The sequence below is a fragment of the Verruconis gallopava genome, assembly GCF_000836295.1.
Source record: "Verruconis gallopava strain CBS 43764 unplaced genomic scaffold supercont1.4, whole genome shotgun sequence".
NCBI lineage: Eukaryota > Fungi > Ascomycota > Dothideomycetes > Venturiales > Sympoventuriaceae > Verruconis > Verruconis gallopava.
The window spans coordinates 975,047-998,881 of record NW_015622140.1 but is presented as its reverse complement, the minus strand read 5'-3'; the positions used below and the strand labels follow the sequence as shown (position 1 = coordinate 998,881).

General features: G+C 50.5%; 9 protein-coding genes across 10 annotated transcripts; 4 read left to right on the top strand and 5 right to left on the bottom strand.

Moving 5' to 3' along the window:
- The first annotated feature begins 76 nt into the window (after positions 1-76).
- Positions 77-1,328, top strand: PV09_01793 (uncharacterized protein). Its single transcript, XM_016354737.1, has 2 exons — positions 77-249; positions 301-1,328. The coding sequence occupies exons 1-2, from the start codon at positions 188-190 to the stop codon at positions 731-733; spliced, it is 495 nt and encodes a 164-aa protein (XP_016217749.1). The 5' UTR covers positions 77-187; the 3' UTR covers positions 734-1,328.
- Positions 976-2,261, bottom strand: PV09_01792 (uncharacterized protein; the record flags this gene model as incomplete). The annotated part of the gene is made up of 6 exons (XM_016354736.1): positions 976-1,039; positions 1,086-1,315; positions 1,365-1,549; positions 1,599-1,689; positions 1,740-1,872; positions 1,927-2,261. 6 exons carry the CDS (start codon positions 2,259-2,261, stop codon positions 976-978), a joined length of 1,038 nt encoding a protein of 345 aa, XP_016217748.1.
- Positions 2,262-3,403: 1,142 nt separating this feature from the next.
- Positions 3,404-4,198, top strand: PV09_01791 (uncharacterized protein; the record flags this gene model as incomplete). Its single annotated transcript, XM_016354735.1, has 1 exon — positions 3,404-4,198. The coding sequence occupies one exon, from the start codon at positions 3,404-3,406 to the stop codon at positions 4,196-4,198; it is 795 nt and encodes a 264-aa protein (XP_016217747.1).
- On the bottom strand, positions 4,174-7,840 carry PV09_01790 (uncharacterized protein). The gene is made up of 2 exons (XM_016354734.1): positions 7,726-7,840; positions 4,174-7,593 (listed from the first exon to the last, which is right to left on the bottom strand). Exons 1-2 carry the CDS (start codon positions 7,772-7,774, stop codon positions 4,727-4,729), a joined length of 2,916 nt encoding a protein of 971 aa, XP_016217746.1. The 5' UTR covers positions 7,775-7,840; the 3' UTR covers positions 4,174-4,726.
- Positions 7,841-9,148: 1,308 nt separating this feature from the next.
- Positions 9,149-11,047, bottom strand: PV09_01789 (uncharacterized protein; the record flags this gene model as incomplete). Its single annotated transcript, XM_016354733.1, has 3 exons — positions 9,149-10,058; positions 10,110-10,603; positions 10,655-11,047. The coding sequence occupies 3 exons, from the start codon at positions 11,045-11,047 to the stop codon at positions 9,149-9,151; spliced, it is 1,797 nt and encodes a 598-aa protein (XP_016217745.1).
- A 1,779-nt stretch (positions 11,048-12,826) lies between these two features.
- On the top strand, positions 12,827-15,439 carry PV09_01788 (uncharacterized protein). Its single transcript, XM_016354732.1, has 3 exons — positions 12,827-13,034; positions 13,091-13,249; positions 13,303-15,439. The coding sequence occupies exons 1-3, from the start codon at positions 12,916-12,918 to the stop codon at positions 15,188-15,190; spliced, it is 2,166 nt and encodes a 721-aa protein (XP_016217744.1). The 5' UTR covers positions 12,827-12,915; the 3' UTR covers positions 15,191-15,439.
- On the bottom strand, positions 15,422-16,461 carry PV09_01787 (the record flags this gene model as incomplete). Of its 2 annotated transcripts, none has more annotated exons than XM_016354731.1 (2): positions 15,422-15,737; positions 15,807-16,461. In XM_016354731.1, 2 exons carry the CDS (start codon positions 16,459-16,461, stop codon positions 15,643-15,645), a joined length of 750 nt encoding a protein of 249 aa, XP_016217743.1. The 2 variants fall into 2 exon arrangements, with proteins under 2 accessions (XP_016217743.1, XP_016217742.1); XM_016354730.1 differs by having other exon boundaries at positions 15,643-15,891; positions 15,940-16,461.
- Positions 16,462-16,574: 113 nt separating this feature from the next.
- Positions 16,575-21,029, bottom strand: PV09_01786 (uncharacterized protein). The gene is made up of 3 exons (XM_016354729.1): positions 20,655-21,029; positions 20,498-20,588; positions 16,575-20,444 (listed from the first exon to the last, which is right to left on the bottom strand). The coding sequence occupies exons 1-3, from the start codon at positions 20,828-20,830 to the stop codon at positions 16,890-16,892; spliced, it is 3,822 nt and encodes a 1,273-aa protein (XP_016217741.1). The 5' UTR covers positions 20,831-21,029; the 3' UTR covers positions 16,575-16,889.
- A 200-nt stretch (positions 21,030-21,229) lies between these two features.
- PV09_01785 (uncharacterized protein) lies at positions 21,230-23,181 on the top strand. Its single transcript, XM_016354728.1, has 3 exons — positions 21,230-21,784; positions 21,842-22,690; positions 22,757-23,181. The coding sequence occupies exons 1-3, from the start codon at positions 21,359-21,361 to the stop codon at positions 22,811-22,813; spliced, it is 1,332 nt and encodes a 443-aa protein (XP_016217740.1). The 5' UTR covers positions 21,230-21,358; the 3' UTR covers positions 22,814-23,181.
- Positions 23,182-23,835: the final 654 nt, after the last annotated feature.

Here is a 23,835-nt window from a genome sequence, read left to right as displayed (position 1 = left end):
GGGGCGCAAACAGCCGTTCGTCCAAGCCACATCGACAGGGATACGATATCGACAACATACATTTCCCGCCGACATATTCATATATGACAGCGGGCGCATTCTGCACCTGCATGGCCCATGTCAGGCAGTCTAGCAAGGATTATTTCTGTCACATTACATTTCTTGAATCTCGGGACATTATAATTCTATGGCCTCGCTACTGCCCACCATTCCAAGGGTGATCTTCACCGTTCTGGAGCCGATCTCACTGTGGGTCCCCCCTCATAGATACCAAGGTTATATACTTACATTCCTCTTCAGTGTAGCAGGTTTCCTAGCTCCCCTTGTGTCCTCAGAATACTTCATTGCCAGCCAACTCGTCCGCCCGTACAGTGGTACTTTCGATGAAACATCAAAATTACTCTCATGGCAACTTGGCAATTGCTACCTCCTACTTGGCCTGTTGGGCGTCTTCATTCTCAACACTACGACGGAACTTAAGACAGTAAAGGCATACATATGGGCTTTGTGGCTTGGCGACATCGGTCACGTTGGTTTCAGCGTGTACGCGATGGGATTGCGTGATACCATGGCGGTTGGCAGCTGGAGTGCTACAGTCTGGGGAAACATTGGTGCTACAGTTTTTCTGTTTCTCGCCAGATCACTGTACCTTCTTGGTGTCTTCGATCGCAAACCAAGTCGAGGATCTGGGAGGGAGCATAGATCCCGAAAGATAAAAGCAAAGGCCCGCTAGCTAGCGTTGTGATCACATTATACTTATTTATATTCCGAGGTTTGCTATCAGTATCTCGATTGTTTGTGTTTAACCAATCGATCAGATGCTGCAACAAGCCGAAAAAAAGAAACTCGCAGCTCGCTAGATGTCGAAAGAGCGTGGTAGTCGTTGAGCAATGATCTTTCCAGAATAGAATCGCGGTCTTCGAGTATTGGAGTGTCCACTCGCCGTGGAAGATGCCGAATTTTTGCAAGATCTTTTCAACAGCGTTGAATGTATCGAGGTTGTGGAAGAGCATCCATTGTACGATGGTCGTGCTTGCGTCTGTTGCTATTAGTAAGCCTAAACTCATCCAAAGAATAGAGCCTACCGTTTCGTTGGACGTCTATCCAACTGAGCCGGTGAGAAGTGTTTGTAGACGGGATAGCACGTCGGCATCTTGCTCATGAAATCTGACGTCCACGCCGTAAATGGTAACATGGTCGAAGAGAGCGATGCTTGAAGCGATAGCTGACGTTCGTACAATTTAGCGTGATGATAATCGGCAACCGGCGACTTTTTGGGGCCTTTCATCCAGTACGCACCATCCTCCCGATGGGCCTTTAAGTTATAAGCATCCTATAAGATGGTATCTCGAGGCTAAACATACACGCAGTGCTTCCCCACACTCCCCCCATTTGGCGAAGTGAACGAGGACGCATTTTCCTAATCGCGATATCTCGTCCTCGGTTGGCTCTTGAACAGAATCGACGTCGAAGTGAGCGAAAAGCTTTCTTATCTCGCCCTCTGTGGGCGCGTTCAGCCTCTGGTCTCTGTGGCCAACATACAGGAATCCTTCGTCGCTGATCAGTAAAGGCCCTACTGAGAGCAGACATACCCCTACGTGATGCACTTGCTGGCTCAATGCGCAGCTGGCGATTCCACAAGAGACGATGATTCTTCGTTTCGAGTATTTCCTTGGCAGTGGCAACTTCCTGTGATCATTCAGCACGTCTTCCGCGAAAGATTACTTCACAACACCGACCAGATATTGAACATGGGCGAATGGCACACCTGACCGCATTCGATGGACTTTGACGAAGTTTTGTCTGCCTTCGATGGTCAAGAACTGAGTAAGAGCCAATTGGATCTCCCTATCGGAGATTTGAATGGGAAGGCTGGTGCAAAGGCGTCAGAAGACGCGTCATTCGCGTCGTGATTAGCTAACTCACTTTGCAACGAAGAGACAGGCGGCTGGGTCGAGCAAAGTCTGTGCATTTTCTGGAGTGATGCCGCTCACATCTTGCGAGCGCGCGGCATGTCCAGCGCTTTGCTTTTGTGCACAGGGGGAACATGGCTCCTCAACGGCATCTGAATGCGGCAGTTCCATGGACAAATCCTCCATACGGTAGATGAGATCGTCCAACGATGGGTCACCAATTCTTGGAGGACAAGATGCCGACCTCTTGCGCGTGCGGCTTTTGGGAGGCTGTGCATTTAGCAGGCTTTGCAATGAGGATTGGGCGCTTGGATAGCCATCATGGAGCATCTCCGGACTCGTAGGCATGTTGGCTGTACGACGTAATCACGTGTTAGCTTGCATAGAATCAACTTGGCCGTGGCCTCAAACGTACGCAAGTGAACGTCTCGGCGTTCCTCTCCACTATTTCGGACTCTTTGAGAAACAGCAGGCTCACGGGGCAACGTAATCGAAGTACACATCAGGGCCGAAACGTGACAGTAGTGCGCAAGCTTGGATCCATGTGGGAATCGCCAACGAGGGACGGTGCAATTGACAGAACAGACGACAGCGGGCCAGCAGTCGAAGAGGACGTCGTTGGCGAGCGCATGATTGTCGGCACGCCAAAGAGGCGCTCGTCCTCCCTCCGTTGCGCCTTCCCGCGGCAATTCTCTTGCCTGCGTAGCAGCTGCCCGCTTCGTGGTGGTGGCCAAGTCTGAGCCTCGCGCCTTCCTCAGCAGGCGACGCTGAACACCAGCATCGAACACGGCATGATGGTCGTCGAGCGCAGCGCATGGCGTGTTGGCTCGGTGCCCGCTGTCCTGCTCGCACACGTCTCTGTGCTCGGCGATGTAGTCCGCCCATCTCTCTTGTTGTCGCCTCCGGGCAGGTGGCCATTTCTCTGTGTGGCCATTTCCACACGCCAAACCCCCCTTTTCGTTGAATCTGAGGACGGCCAAACGCGCGCTCGACTCGGGATATCCGGGAAGGGGCTCTGCAAAGATACGTCTCTGTCCCTCCCGCCTAAATCACGTGGGTATCTGATCTGCGCGTTATCAAAGGCGCCAAGATGCTTCTGCTTCCTTTGCGTAGCGAGACTCACAACAGCATGGGCGCCAAAAGAGCTCCTGTTTCCTGTGTGGTGCCCAGGACTGCACTGCGCCCATTGATCTTGGCGCTGGTTGACCAGTGTATCAGTTGCGTGTTTCAAAACGGGTGCGCGGATCACAGCCCCGGCACCTAAACACTTCTTCGACATAAGCTTCTTCAGAAATGCAAACAGTGCTCCTTGGATCGGTGGCTTCAAAAGCAAGGTCAAAGGTTGGAATGCAATTACAAAATGGCGTCGTCCACGTCTACCTCGCCGCGTCATCTCCTCTTTTTTGTACTCTTTCCCAACGACGCCTGATATATTTCGCTCCACCTCCAATCCGTAGAACACGTTCGTCAGCACTACACTAGACGGAACCATGCCCCGTGTTACTCCTCTTTTTGCTGGGCTCATGCTCATTGTCACGTCTGCGACGTCGATCCCGTTCTACGTTCAGGAACAGTGTTCTTGCCAACCCACCAGCGTCGAGGGAATCGTCAACGCCTCTGCCTTCACAGAATGTCAGCGCGAGGCGGCGCGGCTCCAGACCAATCGCGCTGCTCTCAGGAGCATGGCACAAATGCCGAAAACCTGGATTGACGATACGGACACCATGAATCTGGCTCTTCAGCCTGACCACGACCGCTACGCTGACGAGAAAAGGCCCTCGCACGTGTTATCACTACCCGCAGCGAGAGTGACCGCTTCCAGCCCGTCTTGCAGACCCTCATCATGGTCATGGTCCAAGCTACGAAACTATGGCGGCGATGCACAGACTCGGAACACCGGCGAGAACGTCGGCACCCGACATTCCGGTCGACCGTACGAGCGGCACGTAAAGTACGAAGGCTTCAACGTTGTTTGCGAAGGGCGAATGTATACCGCCCGAACCAGCGAGATAATCTATGTCGACCTCAAACCCCTGTCTGTGCTCTGCATCTTCTTTTCCGTGGTTTTTGCGTGCACGACGATCATCGATTGGGCCCTCAACTCGTGGGCCAACTACCCGACAAGGATACGACTCGACGGTTCAGAGAAGGTCCTCTACGCACTTCCGCAGGAACACGATCAGTCGCAAACACCGACTCAGGCGAGCGATGAAGACCCCACGATAGAAGAACAAGTCGGAATCGTGAATTCGTGCCAGGAGGCGAAGTGCGATTCTCAACAATGAAATTAATGGTTCTCAATGATATATCTGTACAAAACTTTTCGAATGCTCCGTATGCAGTGAGCAATAAAAATCAGACATGGTTTGTCGATGAACGAAGCGCGAGCCTTCTCGTCGGGCCGCAATCTATCGGTTATATGTACAGTTGTATCGCATTCGCATCGGCATCAGATTTCTTGATTCTGATCCCGAGGGTATCTTTCGCGTCAATTCTCATATCAGTTCTTCCATCGATACATGTGTGCTCGCTTTGATAGTTAGTACTAAAAATACCCAATGTCCTGTTCGAAAATGCATCAATTTTTTCATAAAAAACCACAAACGCGCCGCGAAAGGCCCTTGCACCTCTTCATGCGAACACCATTACCCGTAACCCGTGATTAAGCCATAAAACATGCGTGCGTGTGCTTGCGTTGATCTTTCGTCTCTTTCATTCGGTGGTCGAGGAGCGTCATCTCGACCATGATATTGGGATTCCATAAACTCCATAGCGCGTCGTAGAAAGCATCAAAAGGATTCCAAGCGCGTCAATCAGTCGTCAAAGAGCACCATGCCCCTTCCGACCTTGTCAATGCCCAGGTGATCCCGGCCATCTCGTCCGGTATAGACGCCAAAGGCGTACAATGCTCTTTCGGCAGAGGAGTACGCGCTCGTCCTCTTCTCACCGGGACTTGGACCCGTAAACGTCGTGTCTGCTGGCGGCAAGGGCGGGGCGCGATCTGCACCAAGCACAGCCTTTGCCTTCCGATTCTCCGGCCTTTCAAGAGCTGCATCTCCGCCTCGTCGGAGCGTGTCGCGACTCATCGAGTGCATCAGGTTTGTGACACTGGCCCATAGACCGGGAGCAGGCAGCGCGGGGCGCTCGCCAAGCAACCGGGTCTGGAGCTCGACCTTCGATTGACATCGTGTGAAAGCACGATCGAGGAGGATGGGTGACTGGTAGAGCCAGCTCACGACCTCGGCTAGGCACTTGCTCTCGTGGGGCATGCGGATGAACGTACGTCCCGGCGCAAGAAGAACTAACCCTACTGCGTACAGAGCGAGAAATACACATAGGGCGTACATGCCAGACGCCTGTGCGGAAATACGCACTTCGGTGTCGCCTGTATACCACTGCGCCCAGAAGATGCCGCCGCTGAGAACAGGGATCGCAGTGTTGACAAGAGACATTGATGAGACGAAAGCGATTTTCCAGTGCCCATTTGAAGCGGCCGTCAAAGTCGTGGAGATGGGGAGGCGGAAAGGGTAGTCGAGGAGAAGTGTGTGCTCCGCAAGTGCTCCGCTTACACTCGTCATATGCCGGTACGGTTCCAAACGGCGGAGCGCGTAGTCAAGAGGGAGCCACAGGAGGTAGAGCAAAAAGCCGATGAGACAAGGTACGAAGGAGTACAGGAAGTTAGCAGGCGAGAAGCCAGCTGAATTTGTGTCCGCGCGGATCTGCGGGATGAAGCCATGTCCCGTCGTTGCATTATTGACAAAAGCAACGACGTAGAAGGCGATGAGTAGCACAAAGGCGATCAGAATCCAGGCAAGGACTGCAGTGGAAGACAAGAACCAAGGGATGAAGCGTCGTCGCACGACGCCGTGACGATAATTAAGCTGTACCCGGGAATGATCGCCTGCTTCGGCATCCTCATGGGAGTCGATGGATGGGTGGTACTTATGGCCCTTCTCACGTATGCGTCCGGATTCGATCGAGTAGCGTCTCGTTAGGCCGCCTTCCTCGCCCAACCCATAGAAAATGTCTGTTGGTCTGTGTGACGTGTGCCAGTAACCCAAACGCGGGGTGCAGTTCCACAATCTCTGCCTGAAGTCATTTAGATGAGTGTAAATTTCCGTTCCTGTGTACTCATTCACGAAGTTTGCGCGTTCGAGCAAGGCGATAAGGTCAGCGAGTGACCTTGGGTCCCATTTCAGCCCGGTCTCAGATCGTCGTAGATGGATGAGGAGAACTAATAATGCAACAATGAGAAGAATGTATAGCACAATGACGGTCCAAATAACGCCCTGAACAGCGACCCAGCGCCAGACGCCGTCGCTTCTGGGCCCAAAGAAGCGCACGTTGAACGATGAGCCGAGTAAGGGTATGGTGAAGAGAAAGAGCCAGAATATTATAAAACACGTCCCCAGTATAGGTTGGCCGGAACGGAAGTATTCGATCTTCGGGAGTAGGAATTGCGTCGGGTAGAGCGACAGGAACTGAGCTTCTGAACGTGCCTTTGTCGACGTCAAGGTCATGGCCATGAAGGGTGCGATACGGATAAGCGCGATCTCCACTTGGAGAAGCCATACCAGTATGATCATGCCGAAAAGAGTGGGCAGATACTCGAAAACGAAGTATCTGCCGTCACCAAAGAACCGATAATCCCACAATCCGTCATGTGTGAGGCACCACACGGCGCAGAACAGCAGACCAGTGAGCATGAGTAAGCAGACGAGAATAAACATGCCCAGCCAGAGTGGCCGCAAGATTCCAGGTACGAAGTTAAGCCTGGGCTGTTGCGTCGTGGGCCTAAGAGGATTGTACGCGACGAAGACATCGCTTTCCGAGACGCCATGGAGCGAACTCGATGAAGCAGACGGCGCACCAGTCAGAGGATGCTGCGGTGCAGGACCTGCTTGCATCTCTTTCTGCTCCGCTAGGAGCGCTCTTTCCCGCCGAATAGGCTCCGGTGTTTGCGGTATAGCAACGATGTCGTCTTCGATCCGTTGGGGCGGTGGAGGCACTCTCAGCTCCCTCTCTTCTTCGGTAGACACAAGGCGGATACCCATCGGCGTAGGAACTCTCCCTCTTGTCTCGTCGTGCCCAGATGCTGCGGCAGCCACGACAGCAGGCACGATAGCGGGATAGTCCTGATACGGGTGCATTGCGTGCTCCAAATCTTCCGCTGAAGTCGAGCTAGAATGCTGCTCGTCTTCACGCACAGGATACGTCCTCGAGCCGCGGACTTCCTCGTCACGCGTCAGCTGGTCGATGGCAAAGCGAATGAATTGGCTGTCATCTTGGCCCGGTGTGTACGTTCGGTTTATAAGATCCATCTTCTCCCGCCTGTCGTTTTGTTGCAAGCTCTTTTCGCCCACCAGCGACTTGGGCTCTCCGCCAGGCACAAGTTCTTTGGGTCCTCCAGAGCCCACGGCCTTGCGTCTCGTGTGTCGCAAGTCGTCCAAGCCTATAGAACGTCGCGTGCTCGAGCCAGGGTTCCCGCTAGGTTGAACCGATTCATCATCGGGGGTGCTGCGCCGTGAAGGTGGTGTGCTGAAGCGCCGACGATCCGCTGACGAGGGCGGCAGCAGTTGCGTCTCGTCGCCACGCTCTGATGCGGAGTGCACTGAGTAGTAATCTTCGGACGCAGCGATAGATTGTCTGGAGTGCGAATGCAGGAGTCGCGGTTTGTATTCTGCGCCAGCGTTAGATTACATTGCTCTTCTTTATCGTCAGGAAATTTCCTGGGAACGCCCTGGTCGGGCGGGCGACGCGTGCGACGAGGCTGATTATTCAGCGCACGGGTTGTGTGGGCGCGTTCACCTACCTGAGGAATCTCGCAGCTCGATTCTTGAAGTCTCGGAAGTCAGGCTCATCTCTCGTGCGACAAACGCAAAATAAACAAGACGAGCATAAATCCCAGGACAGTACAGTAACGACAGGGAAGGAGCTCGAGAGGATTAGTGTTTTCGACGTTGTGGCCTTTTTGAACATAACGACGGCGCTGGACAGGTGAGGCTGAACACCGTGGTCAGGTGGCGGGGTGACCCGCCATCTTCAACACCACTTCTGATTCGTCCCCAACACCTCTCATCAACGCTCTTGTCCTCTGCAGCCAATTGCAAGTGTGCAGAATTCGTGCATGGACCTGGGCTACTTTGCGTCCTCGCCGTGCATTGCTTGTTTTCAACCCCAAGTGTCGCAGGTCCTTGTGTGCCACACTGCTTCGGTTCCACTTCCCCTTCCCGCGAGTCTTGCGAGCAATCCGCCTCCTCGTCATTGCCTTCTCCAATCCCTTACCTCCGTAGGCTCATCAGCAATAGTGGTAGCAGTAGGAGAAGAAGATGATGATGAGGATGATGAAGCATTCCGAAGTGGTAGAAGAAGTGAAGTACTGTTGCTGGCCGAAGTATCCTGCTGACTAGAACTAGTTCAGAGCCTCATCGCGCACGGGGCATCAGCTCACGATCTGTCGTGAAAGATTTTGCAAGTCCAGCCATCCAATCGTCGTAGCCCAGCTTGCTCCAGACGCTATTCTTCAGTCATTGTGATATCACAACTTGTCAAACACATCGCGCTGAGTCTATCCTGTGTCAAGAAACATAAGCAGGAAATGTTCTGAATTGGCTGGTTAAAATTCTCTCTGCTGCCGCACAACCAGCCCCCAGGTCTGTGGAGCTCGTGCGCGAAACACACAAGTTAAATATGCTTGGAAGTAAAATGTCTTTCAAAACTCTTATACTAGTCTATGTCTTCCCAAATCTCAAGGGATTCGAATCTGCCAACTTGAATTGATAGATGAGTCGCATACAATTGCAGGGCGGGCAGTAGGAACGCGGATAGTAGTTGACTTGGCTCAGATTATGGGACCGCTGCTTGCCTCGTTCGGCATCTCAGCAGACATGCAAACAACGGCATGTTCTCAAGAGTTATTCTACTAAAATTGCCCCGTTTGTATTATCTAAATTTTTGATGCTGAGTCGCAAGCGGCTTAAGACCCAGCCACTTGACCACTATTTCAACATCATGTCTCTCCTCTGATTTCTATCCGCACAGTGGCAACGCACCATTCTGGGTCTCTTAGACCAATGCACCACCGCGTCTTGACCTAGGACCCGTTCATGTTCTCTGCCGTTAAACCTCGTCTATGCGAAATAGGGAAAACGCTTCTATCGCACTGAACACCATAGCAGCTGGTCTGGTCAATGTGTTCTGTTCCAATTGACCAAATTTAGCGCACAGTTTGCCATTTACCATACGCTTGGGGGAATTTTACCCCCTGTCTCACCAGGCTCATCGAACTTAAATTCACCAGAATTTTCGAGGCCTTTGTCGTTTCTGGTAGCGGTGTCCCAGGTATAACCGTCTTCCTTAGCGTCGCCAACGTGAACTTGGGCATCCTCGACATCAGAGTCTCCCTCGTCGAAAATCACGCTGCCATCCGTAGGTTTGAAATCCTCGAGGAAGTCTGGAATCTCTTGATTCGTCTCCATTAAAATCTTGACTAAGTCAGGAGCGAGGTCGTCGTTGCGCTCGTTATAGAACGAAGTGGCGAGACCCAGATGCCCAAGGCGGCCAGTGCGGCCTATACGATGAACATACTCGTCAATACCTCCGTGGGAAGTTGACGGGAGGTCATAATTGATGACATGCAAGACGTTTGCAACGTCGATACCGCGGGCAGCCACACCCGTAGTAATCAGAATTGGAGTTGCGCCACTACGGAAGCCAGATATCGCATCTTCACGTTCATTTTGAGTCCGATCTGAGTGCAGAGCAGCACATGGCAAGTGCAGATTGAACAGAAAGTCATCGAGCTTGTCTGCGACCGACTTAGAATTCACGAAGATGATCGTACGACCAGGAGGGTGCGCAAATAGAGCATCCGATACCGCCTCAGTCTTGCGGTCATTATCAACCCAAATCACTTTTTGAGTTATGTTGGCATGAGCTGATCCGCAGCGACCAGCCTTGATACGAAGGTAATCTGATGCCATGAATTTCTTGGCGATTCCACGATATTTTGAGGGGAAGGTGGCCGAGAACATCATGAAGATATGATCAGAGTCTTCGTTCAAGTTCGCACCACTAAGAACGGTCTCAAGATCATCAGCCCAATCCTCATGCATCAGCTCGTCTGCTTCGTCAATGACAGTAAATCTAGTCAAGATGATATTAGTAGCAACTCATGCAACTCTGTGAGCGACTTACCGAACACGGTGCAGAGAAAGAACGCGAGGGTCCTTCAAAAAGTCCCTCAGACGACCAGGAGTGGAGACTAGGATGTCGCATCCTTTGAGGAGCTCCTCGCGCTGCTCAACCATTGGAGCGCCGCCATATACAATGCAAGGTCGAAGTCCGGCACGATAACACAAACAACGACATTCATCGAAGACTTGCCAAGCCAACTCGCGTGTTGGCAGGATGATGAGTACCAAAGGTTCAGCGCGAAAGATGTCAACTCGGGGATCGTACTGAGACGGGTTCCACTTCGGCGCGCAGATGCTGTGGGCTCTACCCATCAAGTGAGAAAAGATAGGACAAAGGTAAGCAACTGTCTTTCCGGAGCCAGTCTGAGCAGAGACGACAAGATCACGGAGCTGTAGGACAGCTGGGATGACATGCTTCTGAATTGCAGTAGGCTCGATGTAGTGCATGAGGCGGAGCGTCTCCATCATGACCGGATGCAGCCCCATCTCTTCGAACTTGACGAGGTTAGTGCTATGATGAGAGACGAGTGACTGAGCTCAACGTACGGTCTCGATTGGCTTAACCGGATTCTCGCCGATAATATCAATCTTCACGTTTTCGAGGATATCGATATTCTGGCCTTTCCCATAGGTGCGCTCGTCGGGAAACAATTCCTTCTCCAGCTCTGGGTGACGTGGGGCGAAGATGCCGAGATCACCAGTTGCTACCCAGTCGCAGCGCTTATATTTAGCAACTTTGCGATGGTTCTCATTCTGAGAGTAGTTGTACTCTACGCGAGCGCCGTAACCATGATCCCGAGCACGGGCAGAGGCATCCTCGTTGATCTGGGCGTGACTTTGGTTTCGAGAATCAGTATCAGAGTCTTTAAGGACAGAGCTCTTGAGAACAGAGCTCATGCCAGACATGTCAAACCCATCTTTCCATTCGTTGTCACACATGATTTGAGACTGATCAAAGTTTGTCAGTTTTTTTATTTATGGTAGTGTGTCCTCAAGTGTGAACTCGGGTTTTGAGAGCAACGACAAACCAATGGGAACAAAAGCACGAACAGGAGAGTGTGTCTCGCCGAAGAGAACAGCTTCGCATGGCAACGATCAGTCAAAGCCCTGGTTGCCACGATCGTGTTCAGTGGTTGAGCATGAACGATTGAGGGCAAAGCAGCGGGAACAAGAAGCAAGCAGTGTCAACATGTTCGGCAACGTACTGAGAATCGAGAAATGCTGGAGCAATTTCAAAGCAGCTTCGGAAGCACAACTCGTCCGTGGCAACTGAAATTCAAGCGCCCATGCAAGCCGGGGGATGAAGAGAGGAGAGCTTGATGCAAACGCAATCACGAAGGTGAATGCCACGACGTGCATGAGGAGGTCACGCGTCCAAGGCAACAGCCAAGTCACGTTCCTGCCACCGCTGAAAGCCGAAGATCAGGAAGGTGCCACCTTGTGGCAGAGCTACCATCCTTGTTGAGAAATCGAAGAAGGCGCGACCGAAGCTGCTGCAGCGCAGGTTTGAAACGGTCCTGCCCTTGCCTACAGTCGTGAAAGGCAGTCGCGGCTTTCCCAGGCTGTGCCAAGGAGTAATGGTTCTGTTGGCTTTACAATGCTGGTATTCCGTGGCTGCAAATGATGATTGCAAATGATGGTGGTCATGCCGGTTCAACATTAGATCACATCACCTACGTTCGACATTTCCGTTTCTTTTGTTACGTGATCCTCTCAGAAGCGAAGCTCTTGTCCTAGCAATGTACATGCTGACATCAACATCAAAGTATCCTCAACAAGGCATGGCTGTAGATCTACTTGTCTGTTACAATGTGAATATAATTTCTGCATGCGTCGTCCTCATTCGACTTGATCTCTCGTTTGTGTTCGTTGATTTTCGTGCTTCGATGTGCTTGTGTTGTTGGAGTCGTTGGCAGATATGAATCTCATTCTCTTTCAAAAAAAAAAAAAAAAAAAAGGTTACTTGCAGCAATCCACGTTAAAGGAATGAATGATTAACAAGTAGGTTTTAAATTACGAACATGAATAGTACCTGCACAACCTCTTGTGTATCTCCTATCCAATTTGGGCCAAGACACTTCTGTGGAACACATGTGAATTCGAGCAGGCCGAAAGGTGCTATAGTATTTGGAGCCGCTACGCCTCAAGCTACTTTCGTCGCAAGCTTCCTCCTGTCGTTAATAAAGACGTCTTGTGTGAGAAAAGAAGAGAATGGGCAACAAAAAAGAGCCCTGAATATACATGACCGTTCGCAAGCAGCGTCTCAAAATCAGGCCTGAGATGATATCAAAGTCCCCCCGACTACCTTCAAGAACCGCATTGAAGAGGAAGAGCAACGGCACTTTCACAACTCGAAACGTACTGGCTACCTTCAGATACGCATTGAAAAAGAAAGCCTGTAATGGCACGTACCAAATCAGTCCTTGCGTTGCACTTAATCAGTTGAAGCCCAGCGCAGCCTTGAAGTTACAATTCGGGAACAAAAGTACAGAGACAATCTGTCTCAGCCGATCAGCTAGCAATCCGACCAGCTGGTCTGTCGACGACGTCGAAACAAGCCTTGTGACCTGCAGAGTGTGGGTGTTCGAAGCTCCACTAAGTGAGAGATCCTTGGGCGCGCTAGGCAGAATTTGGTAGCCTCGACGCCATTGCCGTCATCGAGCAGCAGCTTAGGCTTGATTTCTTGCCATGGAAAGCAGGGAATTTAAATGTCTTCGAAGCTTGTTAAGCACATTCCCTTGCCTTTCCGATCCTATGGGTCTAACGTCCATACATGAACCAAAAAAATCCGCATCCTTCTGGTCAGCATGAACGACCCGGGAACAGATGAGCCTCTGCGCGAAGTCGCGGAGGAAATGGAGGAAAACCAGTATGAGGGAGAGGACAAGGAGGAGCAAGACGCCGAAGAAGACTTCTTAGATCCCAGGTGAGAATCTGCAGAACCAACCGTTGTACTTGACGCTTTGCTAAGAACGAATGCAGCCGTTGGTGGTTCACGTCTACGGCTTGCCCGCTCATCGCTGGCACATTTGGACCTATGGCAAGTGCATTTAGTATCTGCGCCCTCGTCGTGTATTGGCGAGAGTACATCCCCGAAGGAGGTACAGAAGCACACGGTGAACCCATTAAAGATCCAGCCTGGTGAGTACCATGGATTGATCAGATGCTGGTTCTGCTCTGACTGGTCAAGTCAGGCTGACTGCGTTAAACTCAATATCGCTTGTCCTGGCTTTGATTGCAAACATAGCGCTTCTCCTAAATATGACTCGGAGACTCAAGTTCGCAGTGGCACAGCCTATTACGATTGTTGGCTGGCTTTTGGCCTCTGCGCTATTGATTGCCCTAGTCTCGGTTGCTAGCACCCGCTCATTCCGCCTGGAACCGCCAGAGAGACATGCTCTCACCCAGGCCTACTATTATGCTATCATGGCCTCAGCTCTATACTTCATAGTTGCGTGCCTCATGGTCCTCACTGTTGTAGGAGCTCATCGGGGCCATTACGAGAAGGAGTTCCGTCTTACGCTTGTCCAGCGAACTCTCATGCTTCAAACCATTGCCTTCATGATGTACTTGCTCGTAGGAGCTTGTATCTTTAGTTACATTGAAGACTGGAAGTTCCTTGATTCTGTATATTGGGCTGACTTCACACTGCTCACTGTCGGCATCGGCGATGACTTTACTCCCAAGACTCATTTAGGACGATCGCTTCTCTTTCCGTACGCTGTTGGCGGTATTGTCACCATCGGTCTAGTTATCGGCTCAATTAGATCTTTGATCCTTGAACGAGGAAAGGCCAAAATGACGGCACGAATGACGGAGAAAAAGAGAGAGAAGGTTCTAAACACCGTTAACTTGGACAAGAGGACGATCAAGATCAGCACGTTCAAGACGATCTCGTTCTCGCAGAAAGGCTTGTCCGAAGATCAGCGACGCGAGCAAGAGTTTAACATCATGCGAAAGATTCAAGCCGACGCGTCATCAAATCGCAAGTGGATGGCTCTGGGGCTTTCCACAGTTGCAGCAATGACTCTTTGGCTTGTAGGTGCCGTCGTCTTCCAAATTGCTGAACGAAAGCAAGGATGGTCGTATTTTGTTGCCTTGTACTTTTCATACACTAGTTTGCTCACGATCGGATACGGAGATTTGCAGCCAACTTCAAATTCTGGCAAGCCTTTCTTTGTCTTTTGGTCACTGCTCGCTGTTCCGACCCTTACAGTACTGATCAGCAACATGGGAGATACAGTTGTTAAAGCAATCGCCGACGTAGTGGACTGGACAGGAACCCTAACAATAATGCCAGGTGAGAATGGGGCTAAAGCGGCGTGGCGTTCAGCAATACAGGGGCTTGCCCGGAAGGTTCACAACAATGAATGGGAGACTGCAGTACCTGGGAAAGCCCTTCCCAAAAAAGGTGGAGATCAGTCCGATGAGAGTCAAAAGCGTAGTGTGCAGGCGCATGCAATGGCTCGATTATCGCAATACATCGAGGAGGAAGAACTTAGGCATGCAAGAGAAGCAGGTAGGCATGGTGATCTTACCGAACGTGACAGACATCTCTACCATTATGTCCTGTCAAAAGAAATAAGGCAACTGATGAAGGATATCCAAGCAACACCTCCTAAGCAGTACTCGTACCATGACTGGGCGTGGTATCTGAAGCTACTTGGCCAAGACGAAGATGATAGAAAATATCACCGGGATCCTCCCGTTTTGCCAGATCAGAAAAGAGCGGATGCAAAGAACGAATCAGAGTACCTTGGCCAAGGAATGGGTCCTAATGGTGATCTCAGCTGGTCCTGGCTGGGTACCAGGAGTCCTCTCATGGGCAACAAGAGCGAAGCTGAGTGGCTCTTGGAGAAGCTCAGTGAGGCTTTGGAGCTTGAATTGTACGAAATGCATTCTGGCAGGAGGTGTCGACACAAACCCCCAATTTCGTTCCAGGACGTTCTCGACAAGGAGAAAGAGCGGAAACGTTCAATCGGCTCCGAAAAAGTGAATGCAGCTGCAGAGGAAGTTGCGGCAGAAGACGAAACGAAAAGATCCGCGAGCAGCTCAAAAGATTCAGATGAACAAAATCGTTAGTTGATTGACGACATGACGAGATTGGGGAAAAAAAAGAATAAGGAGAGTTAGCACGCATTACAGGGAAAGTCAACAGAAATATCAGAATGATTGCTCACGAACGGCATTGCTTTGACTAGGATACCCGCTGTGTTGCCAGCACCTGTATTTTAGTTCTATAAGAACGACACAAAAAGCTTTTGATCTTACAATACTCTCGAGGCAACGGTTGAGGACAGGGGAAAAAAATTTCCATGTTTTTGGACACAACTTATATGTTTAATAAATGTGACTATACCCTTTCGTCGTTGACTGCGCCCCTCTCTCATGGCGCGGATGAGTGTCAAATAGCGATAGGCCACCATCCATGATAACTTTCACGTCAGCCCTGCTCAACTCGTTATTGAGCCGTCGTTGAAAGGCCTTGGTAATTTCCCTTCTTTTTTTTTCTCCTCCCAAGGCTTGCTGAAGTTTTAAAACTTCAGAGACGCGGTTGAATTGTCTTGCCTCAGATCATCACGCTTCATGTCTGGAGCTTGTAGCTGACTTCCCACATGGCTTGCGGAGTCTTCTGGGAAGATGTCATCTGATTTTGCAATGGCGCACAAAGGTGAAAGGTTGCTAGGTTGGTACGTACGTGACTCTTTCAGACTCCAAGAGGCGTCTGTCGAAGGGCTTCCCGCTCCGAAGTAAGGATAATTGCTGACATCAAGCTTAGGGCCCTTTTGGTCTATTATCACTGTGTTTACAGATTGAACCGTTCCGCCTACAATTGATGTAGATTGCCGAAGGTCGGCGAGGCCCATGTTTGGTGCTGCTCCTAATAATCGGAACTTTCTGTTATAGAACCAACATATGAAAGATAGCGCGGTGAATACCGTACCAGCACCTACTGCTACGGCAATGCCAAAAGTATGCCAGACCTCCGCATTTCGCACGACACTGGAGGTAGATGGCAGCGTGGTCGGTATTGTCGTGCTTGAAGGTGTTGATACCAAACTTGAAGTTGGTGGGAGATCATCGAAAACAAGGGAGGACGTAGACTGCGGCGTGTAGCCTGGCATCGGAATCGGCACGACCCTTGCGAAATTGCCGTCGACGAGATTGACGAAGCTATCATTCAGTGTCAAGCCCGAGAGGTTCGCCAGGTTTATGTTCCAACCAAAGGTTCGAATGTTGGAGTTGTTCAAGGCTAAGAAGGTGGAAGGTACATTCCGGAGGCTCCAGAGATTGTCCAGGTTCGACACGTTAGTGATGTGTTCTAAGACAATGATTGTATCTGCGGTAGCCATAATTTTCCCCGGAAACGGAGTCCTGAAAGACTGGCTGTCAAAGAATGTGAGGGAATGGTGGGATCAAAGTAAAGCGAAGAGCTCAAGAACAAATGCAGTGCTAGAGTGGATGCCGATAATATCATGTATTCTCGGTTGTCTTTACAAAAATCTTGCGTGCCATGCGGTCAAGAATTCTACTTTGGCCATAACTAACTTCATGACCAAAAAACTAAACAGTCAAAGGAGGCAGTAAATTTGCAGCATCGTACGTGCTGTTATTGACTATTCAAAACTTGAATCCATGTACGATGCAGAAAATATCACAGTCACAAGGTTCCCCCTTTCAAGGCCCAAAACCTAGTGAACGCCAAATCTGCATATCAATAAACAATAGTCATCATAACATCTCTCAATCATCTCATGAGCACCAGGTCAGTTATAGAATTCTACTGTCCTGGGATAAAGCTCCATCCTCCATCTCTCATCAGCCTTTCCCTTGCCTCTCGATCTCTCTGCCTCTCCTCCTCTGTTAGCCGATCGGCCCCGCTCCAATTTGCACTACTCGTTCGTTCCCTAAACTTCTTCTGACGTTCCTTATTCCTGAACACTTCTTCCATTCTCAACGGAGCTATAGGACCGAAAACAGATTGTGGATCCACAAGCTGTTGCTCCGTCAACAATTGTCTCAGTGCTGGAGACTCGGTCCAAGAAGGCGCTTGGAATTCGTTTTCTGAGTCCTCGTCTTCGGAGTCCGTGGCAATTTCTGGTAGATGGATGGATTCAGGATTCGGGTAGTGAGGCGACGACTTAGCTGCTGACACAGGATTGGATTTCATGCCATGCGCGGTGGAAATGGGCCGTCCAGGTGTCTTGTGCATGTTGGTTGTGCTAGCTGTTGCAACTTGACTGGAATCCGCGAAGGGAGGACGGACATTTGCAAACTTGGACATGTCGTTCGGTTTACCATGCATAATCTGATGCTGTCCGGTGACAGTCTTAATGAACATTGATGGCGCATGTTGAGCAGGAGCAGGGGCAGCTCCATAGCCGTGAGGGAATTTGTTGACCTTGCCCATGTTTGATTGACGTACAGGCGGACCAGCCATGACTGAGCGGCGAGGCTCAGTAGGCTCCTCCTCGTCGTCAATGGTCTTTCTCCGCTTTGCGTCATGTTGCTGATATGAAGCTGGATTTCTTTGAATGGCTGGACGTTGGTGCTGTTCATCCTCTTCAGCGAGAGCCCGCTTAGGCTTGACAGGGTTGACCTGCACAGGTGGACGGCCGTCGTGGTGCATCATACGTGATATAGGACGTGCGCCACTCATGTCTGCTCGAGGCTGAGGAGCGTTTTGTGCCTTCTCCTGCTTCAGAGCATAAGCAAAGCCTTCTTGCTGAGCGCGTTGTTGCTCACGGCGTTGCTGTTCAAGGCGTTGTTGCTCGAGGCGTTGCTGTTCAATTCTCTGTTGTTCAAGACGCTCTTGTTCAAGCCGTTTCTGTTCTGCAGCCTGACGTTCTGCAGCTGCTCGCTTGGCCTCTTCTCGTTTCTGTAACTCAGCCTGTCGACGACGTTGCTCTGCACGACGCTCTTCTTCAACTCGCCGTCTCTCTTCTTCTTGTTTTTGCCTTTCTTGCTCAAGTTTACGACGTTCTTCATCCTGTTTTGCCTGTCGTCGCTGCTCAATTTCGCGTTGTCGATCTGCCTTACGCTGCGCTGCCTTAGCATCGGCTTCCTTCTTCTTAGCTGCAGCGTCCAGCGCCTTCTTAGCAGCCGCACTAGGGTTTCCTGTACGCAGGTTGCCGGTTGATGTCGACGAATGCAAAGATGTGGTCGAAGCCTTGGAAGTAATGGCGGGCTTGGGCGGTGGTGGTGGTGGCAAAGACTCGTGGAGAGACTGGGAAAGTGCAGCCGTTGATGGTCCAGGAACTGGTCGGTGGCCGAGCTGAGAGGGTACATGCATGCGAATCGTGACCGGGGCTGGTTTTACCTTGGTAGCAGCCTCTTTTGTGGGCTTCGCGATGCGACGAGGATCACGCAGGCGCTGGGGCTGACCCGTTGGAAGCATGCTCTTAGGTGGTGGTGGGGGAGGCATTTCATCCCCAGAGTCAGCTTCCGTAGTGGCTTTGCTTCGCTCCGATTCAGCGCGACTAGGAGGTGCTCGTGGTTGCGATGCAATTGTTTCTTTGGAAGGAGACTGCAGTTTGTTTGCATGAGCGGCCGCTTTCTGGCGTTCCTTCTCGCGTATCTTCTGAAGTTCATCCTCCATCTTCTGGATCTGCTTGGCTTCATTATCCTTTCGCTTCTGCTCCTTCTCGGAGGAGCTACGCGTCCGCCTACCCTCAGTTGATGCTGTCGCTGCGCTGACAACACTTTCGGCGGAAATAACACGGCTTTGCGGAAGACTTGGGTACGCCACGTCATTGTCAAACACGTGTTCTTCTGTAGGCGCATGTCTCGCTTTTGGGGCTGGGGAAAGGGCCTCCATCTTTGCCTGAGCACTGACTCCTGCACTGCTGGCAAAGATGCCTTTCGCAGAGCGAAAGGCCGAGTAGAGCTTTGCTTTCGTCGCACTGACAGCACCATCGAAGTTTCCTCTCTTCGGAGAACCGATGGGGGTGGTTGAATTATTAGCCGATGGCACATTTGGGTTTGAGACTGAGATCGCTTTTTGGTGTTCAGCCGAAGGAGCCATAATCGCCTTGGTAGGTGATTCAATGATTGAGGAGGAAGCGGCCTTCTTGTGTCCAAACGGCAATTTCGGTCGCGTAGGTGACATCTTCCTCTTTGGTGAGTCTGGTTGCGCCAACAAAACATCATTTGCACTGTTTGTACGTTCTACTGACTCAGCAGTTTGAGTTCTAGAAAGATCAGGTCGCAGAGCATCCTTCTGCGTCACAGACTGTATGGGTGCAATCCAATCATCTTCATCATCTTCTGCTGCTGCTGCAGAAGAGGAAGCGACTTCGAGCCGCGAGGTAGGAGCAGGCGCCGTAGTCGGCCTAGCATTTTCGTTCCCTTCAAATTTATCAATTTGAACCCTTTCCAATTGGGGGTAGAGTGGCTGCGTTGTAGACGCATTAAGGTTAGGTATTGACTTGGACGTGCGCATATCTCGTGACTGCCCCAACATATTGATGCGATTTCGCAGCTCCTGAGTTGTGGAGTGATTATGGTTTTTGGTAGTCTCTGAGTCTTCACGCCCAAGAGGCGGTTTTGGGAGAGCGTCTATGTCCATAGTATCTGCATCGTCATGCGCGTGTGACGCTTGCTGAAGACCGCCTAAGCTCTTGCCACCTGTAAAACGACCCAGAAAACTCGAACGTGCCTGGTTTAGGACTGAGGAACGCGCCCCTATACTCTTCTTTTGCGCCAACGGTTCTCGTGACGGAAGAGATGAGAAGGTGAAACTACTCTTCCGTAAAAGCGGTTTGATGGGGCTTGACGCATCTGATGGCGAACGAACTTCGTCAACATCCATGTTCTCGGCACTGTCGTCGGCTGTCTGTTGAGTTGCTGAGATTATATCCACAACTGGCTGGATAGCTGTGTCTGGCTTAAGCTCCTCTACAGGCTCTGGTACTTCATCAGCTACGGTGGAGCCGTCATCATCACGCAAATTTTCTTTCGAGCCCGTTCCGCTCGCATCTTCGCGTGCCGAGACAAATGTCTCCTCTGTAGTCCTTCGTTCACCGATTGAAGAACCAGGTCGTTCTGGTTCGACGGGAACCTGCGGTGTTGCTTTCTTTGGGCTTTGCGCACCGTGTGTTGGTGACTGTAAGCGATCCACTTCCATTTCATCATCTGTAATGCCATGATAGCCGGAATCCCAGTTCTCCTTGTTTCGCAACAGAGGCTGCTTTGGAGGTGATGGGGCAGACAGTGGGTGTTTCTCGACGTGGTTTTCATCCTGCTGTTGCTGAATTTGTGCGACCTGTTTGTAAAACTGAGTTTTGGTTGGGCTTGTTGAGGTTTGCGCGTTTGGTGCAAAGATGTCAGTCAATGGCTATGAGAAAATTTTAGCGTTTACTTAGGCAATGGATCATATCTATCACATACGGCGCGTTCACCCTGTGCATTCCGCTTTCGTGCAGTCCGTGGAGTCTTGCCGCGCAACTTCCCAGGCGTTTTGAAGATATCTGTCACGTTCCTAGAGGAGATTAGTTATTTTTATCATGCGACATATGTGGCAGAATGTTTGCCTGCAATAACATACAGATTGCTTGCCGAAAAGATGTCCGACATGTGTTCGTTCAGCCACTCCATCTCGTTTCGTACTGAATAGCTAAATTCTTCCGCCTCCATCTCGACAAGCTCGTTGGCTTGTCGCCTCTCTTGTATGAGCCATGGCGCGCTGCCTACAGGAATCTTCATCCGTGTTGTTGCCATCATGCGTGGCTTTGCTGGAAGCTGTGATGAGGTTCTGACGGAGATGACAACAACGGTTCCCGACGCGTTCGACGGCTCGCCAACGATTCCAAAAGGTCACCTGAATCGTACTAAGCCGTGGCTGATAGCTGCTAAGGGTTCATCTCCAGTTTACGAGCGCGAGGAATGCTTCTAGGCGTGAAGACTTGAGCTGGAAGCTGGGATGTGGGAGATCGAGGGACACGCTTGGACGAGGTTTGTTTGGGTTGGTCCGAGCTTCGGAATGCAGTCAGAATCCACTTTACCGCATCGCGTTCTGGACTCAAACGCCGCCTCACCTGATCAAACTAAGCCGTTTTGGGATTTGCCGGGTCATAGCCGCAGCCAGTGAGTCCGGGTCATCTCGGTAATATGTGGACTCTTCTTGGGGCCAGGCTATATAGCCGGCCATTACGTATTTAACGAGATCCAGCGAAGAGAAGCAAAACCTGAGCTGCGGTTCGAAGGATTTACGCCGCGTTTTGAGATCCTAACGATTTGGCATTGGACTCCATGGCGCTGCCTGCAAGATCAGTGGCACGCGTATGCGCAAGCCTCCTCAAGTCCGGCTCCTCGTGGAGTCAATTGCAAAGGTCGAAGCAAACTTCAAAGAGATGCTTCTCAGCCTCCTCAAGGAATCGGATCATGGAGCTGTCCGGCTTCACAGATACACAATTGTCTGTCCGAGAAGCCATATTCAAAATATGTTCTCGATTCCCAGACGACTACTGGATGGAGCATGATCAGAGTGGGGAATATCCACACGAACTCCATGCAGCATTGGCAAAGGATGGATGGATCGGGATTGCGCTTCCAGAAGAGCTTGGAGGCGCAGGATTAGGGATACAAGATGCCACAATGATGCTACACACGATCGCCGAGAGCGGGGCTGGCATCGCAGGTGCACAGAGCATACACGCTAATGTATACGCCACACAAGTATGTCGATCTGTCTGAGATGTAGCTTTTAATAGGATTCTAATAAAATTCTACAAGCCTGTAGCAAGATATGCTACTCCAGAACAACGAGAGCGAATGCTTCCTCGCCTCATCAAAGGGGAATGGCGCGCGTGTTTCGGTGTTACAGAACCGAATACTGGTCTTGAGACGCTCAAACTCAAAACATTTGCCCGCAAGGAAGGAGACTACTACTACATCACTGGTCAAAAGATCTGGATATCCTCCGCCCAAGTGGCCTCCAAGATGATCTTGTTAGCACGAACGACGCCCCTCGAGGATGTAAAACGGCCATCAGAGGGGCTATCGGTGTTCTACATCGATTTCGACAAATCAGCCCCCGGTCTGGAATTAAAGAAGATCAAGAAGATGGGAGGACGAGCCATTGATGCAAATGAGGTTTTCTTTGAAAACTATAAGATTCCCGCCGACACTTTGATTGGAAAGGAGGGTCAGGGCTTCAGAATCATCTTGCATGGAATGAATGCAGAGAGATGCCTCCTCGCTGGTGAAGCACTAGGTATCGGTTACGCAGCAATCACAAAGGCAGCCAAATACGCAAAAGAACGCATCGTATTTAACAGGCCAATTGGCATGAATCAGGGTATCCAACACCCGCTTGCAGCAGCGTATATGAATCTTGAAGCAGCAAAGTTGGCGACATACCACGCAGCGAAACTTTATGATCAGAGTAAGGAAGATTCAAGTATAACGCAGCATGCCGTTGGCGTAGCGTGTAATTCAGCGAAGTATCTTGCAGCTGAGGCAGCATTCACAGCCTGCGAAAGGGCAGTGTTGGCTCATGGTGGCATGGGATATGCGCAGGAATACCATGTCGAGAGGTACCTGAGGGAGTGTTTGGTACCTAGAATAGCTCCCGTCAGCCGAGTAAGTGACTTTTTTTCGACGCTTCTCTACAACGACTACATACAGCCACTAATATCTGATGGAAAGGAAATGATACTGAACTTCATCAGCGAGAAGGCCTTGGGTCTGCCAAGGAGTTACTAGCTTCATGTCTCGGCATTGATTGTACATATACACCCCAGCATCTGGAGCTTGGCTTTGCGGAAGATCGGTTTGCCCATATTTTCATGCTACAGCATGGAAAAATATTGCCTCGGCCTTGTGCATTCATTTTGGATCATAGCTTACCATGAAAAAGACTCGAGAGCGTATCGACGAAACGTGCGATTTGCTGTCGCAGAAATTCGTGATAGTACTTAACTGACTAAAAAAAGAAGAATTTTAGAATCAAATAGCATGCCTTGGCTGTCGTTCAGTGAGATACCCGATCAAGGAAAATCTTCTAAGCCGATCATGTCCACCTCACGCAGTCCGAACTTTAACTAGTTGGCAATAACACAAATTCTTATAAACGTGCTTTCCCGAGTCGCACCACTCACATAACCATATCCTGAAAGCAACGTTATCTCATTTTCTTCCGTCTCAAGAGTACGTCGCTACCAGGCTGGAATTAATATTAACGTGGCACAATCCCAAACTGCACACTCGTTTTTACTCATTTCGTGAGAGAATACGGTTCAGTAGCAGCGTGTCGTAACTTGTGTTAGTCAGGTACAATGCAAACACACAAATGAAAGAAAACAATTGTTTTCTTTGTAGTTAGCATGTAGCCTACCACCATATTTTTGATATCATTCTAGTTTTTACTTTGATGCCTTCCCATCCGGACACTGCAACAATGGCAGCTCGGTGAGTGCTGACAAAATGGGCTTGTCGCAGACCGATGGCATAGAGCTTTCGTGAACCAGCAAGTTCTCCTGCTATTAAGATTTGCAACTTTTGGTCGATAAAGGGGAGAAGAGAAGATCTCCGACGGCTGGCTCGTTGTCTTGACCGAGCCACTAGAATAGATCGAATCAGGCGATCACTCCGCCACTCAGGCAGCTAAGGCTGCACCTAGCGGACTCAGTGGGGCACTCATGTTAGAACTTTAGAACTGGTTCTGCTCGACCGAGCTCGAACTTTTTATGCACGAGAAAACATAGCCTTGTCCATACTCACCCTTC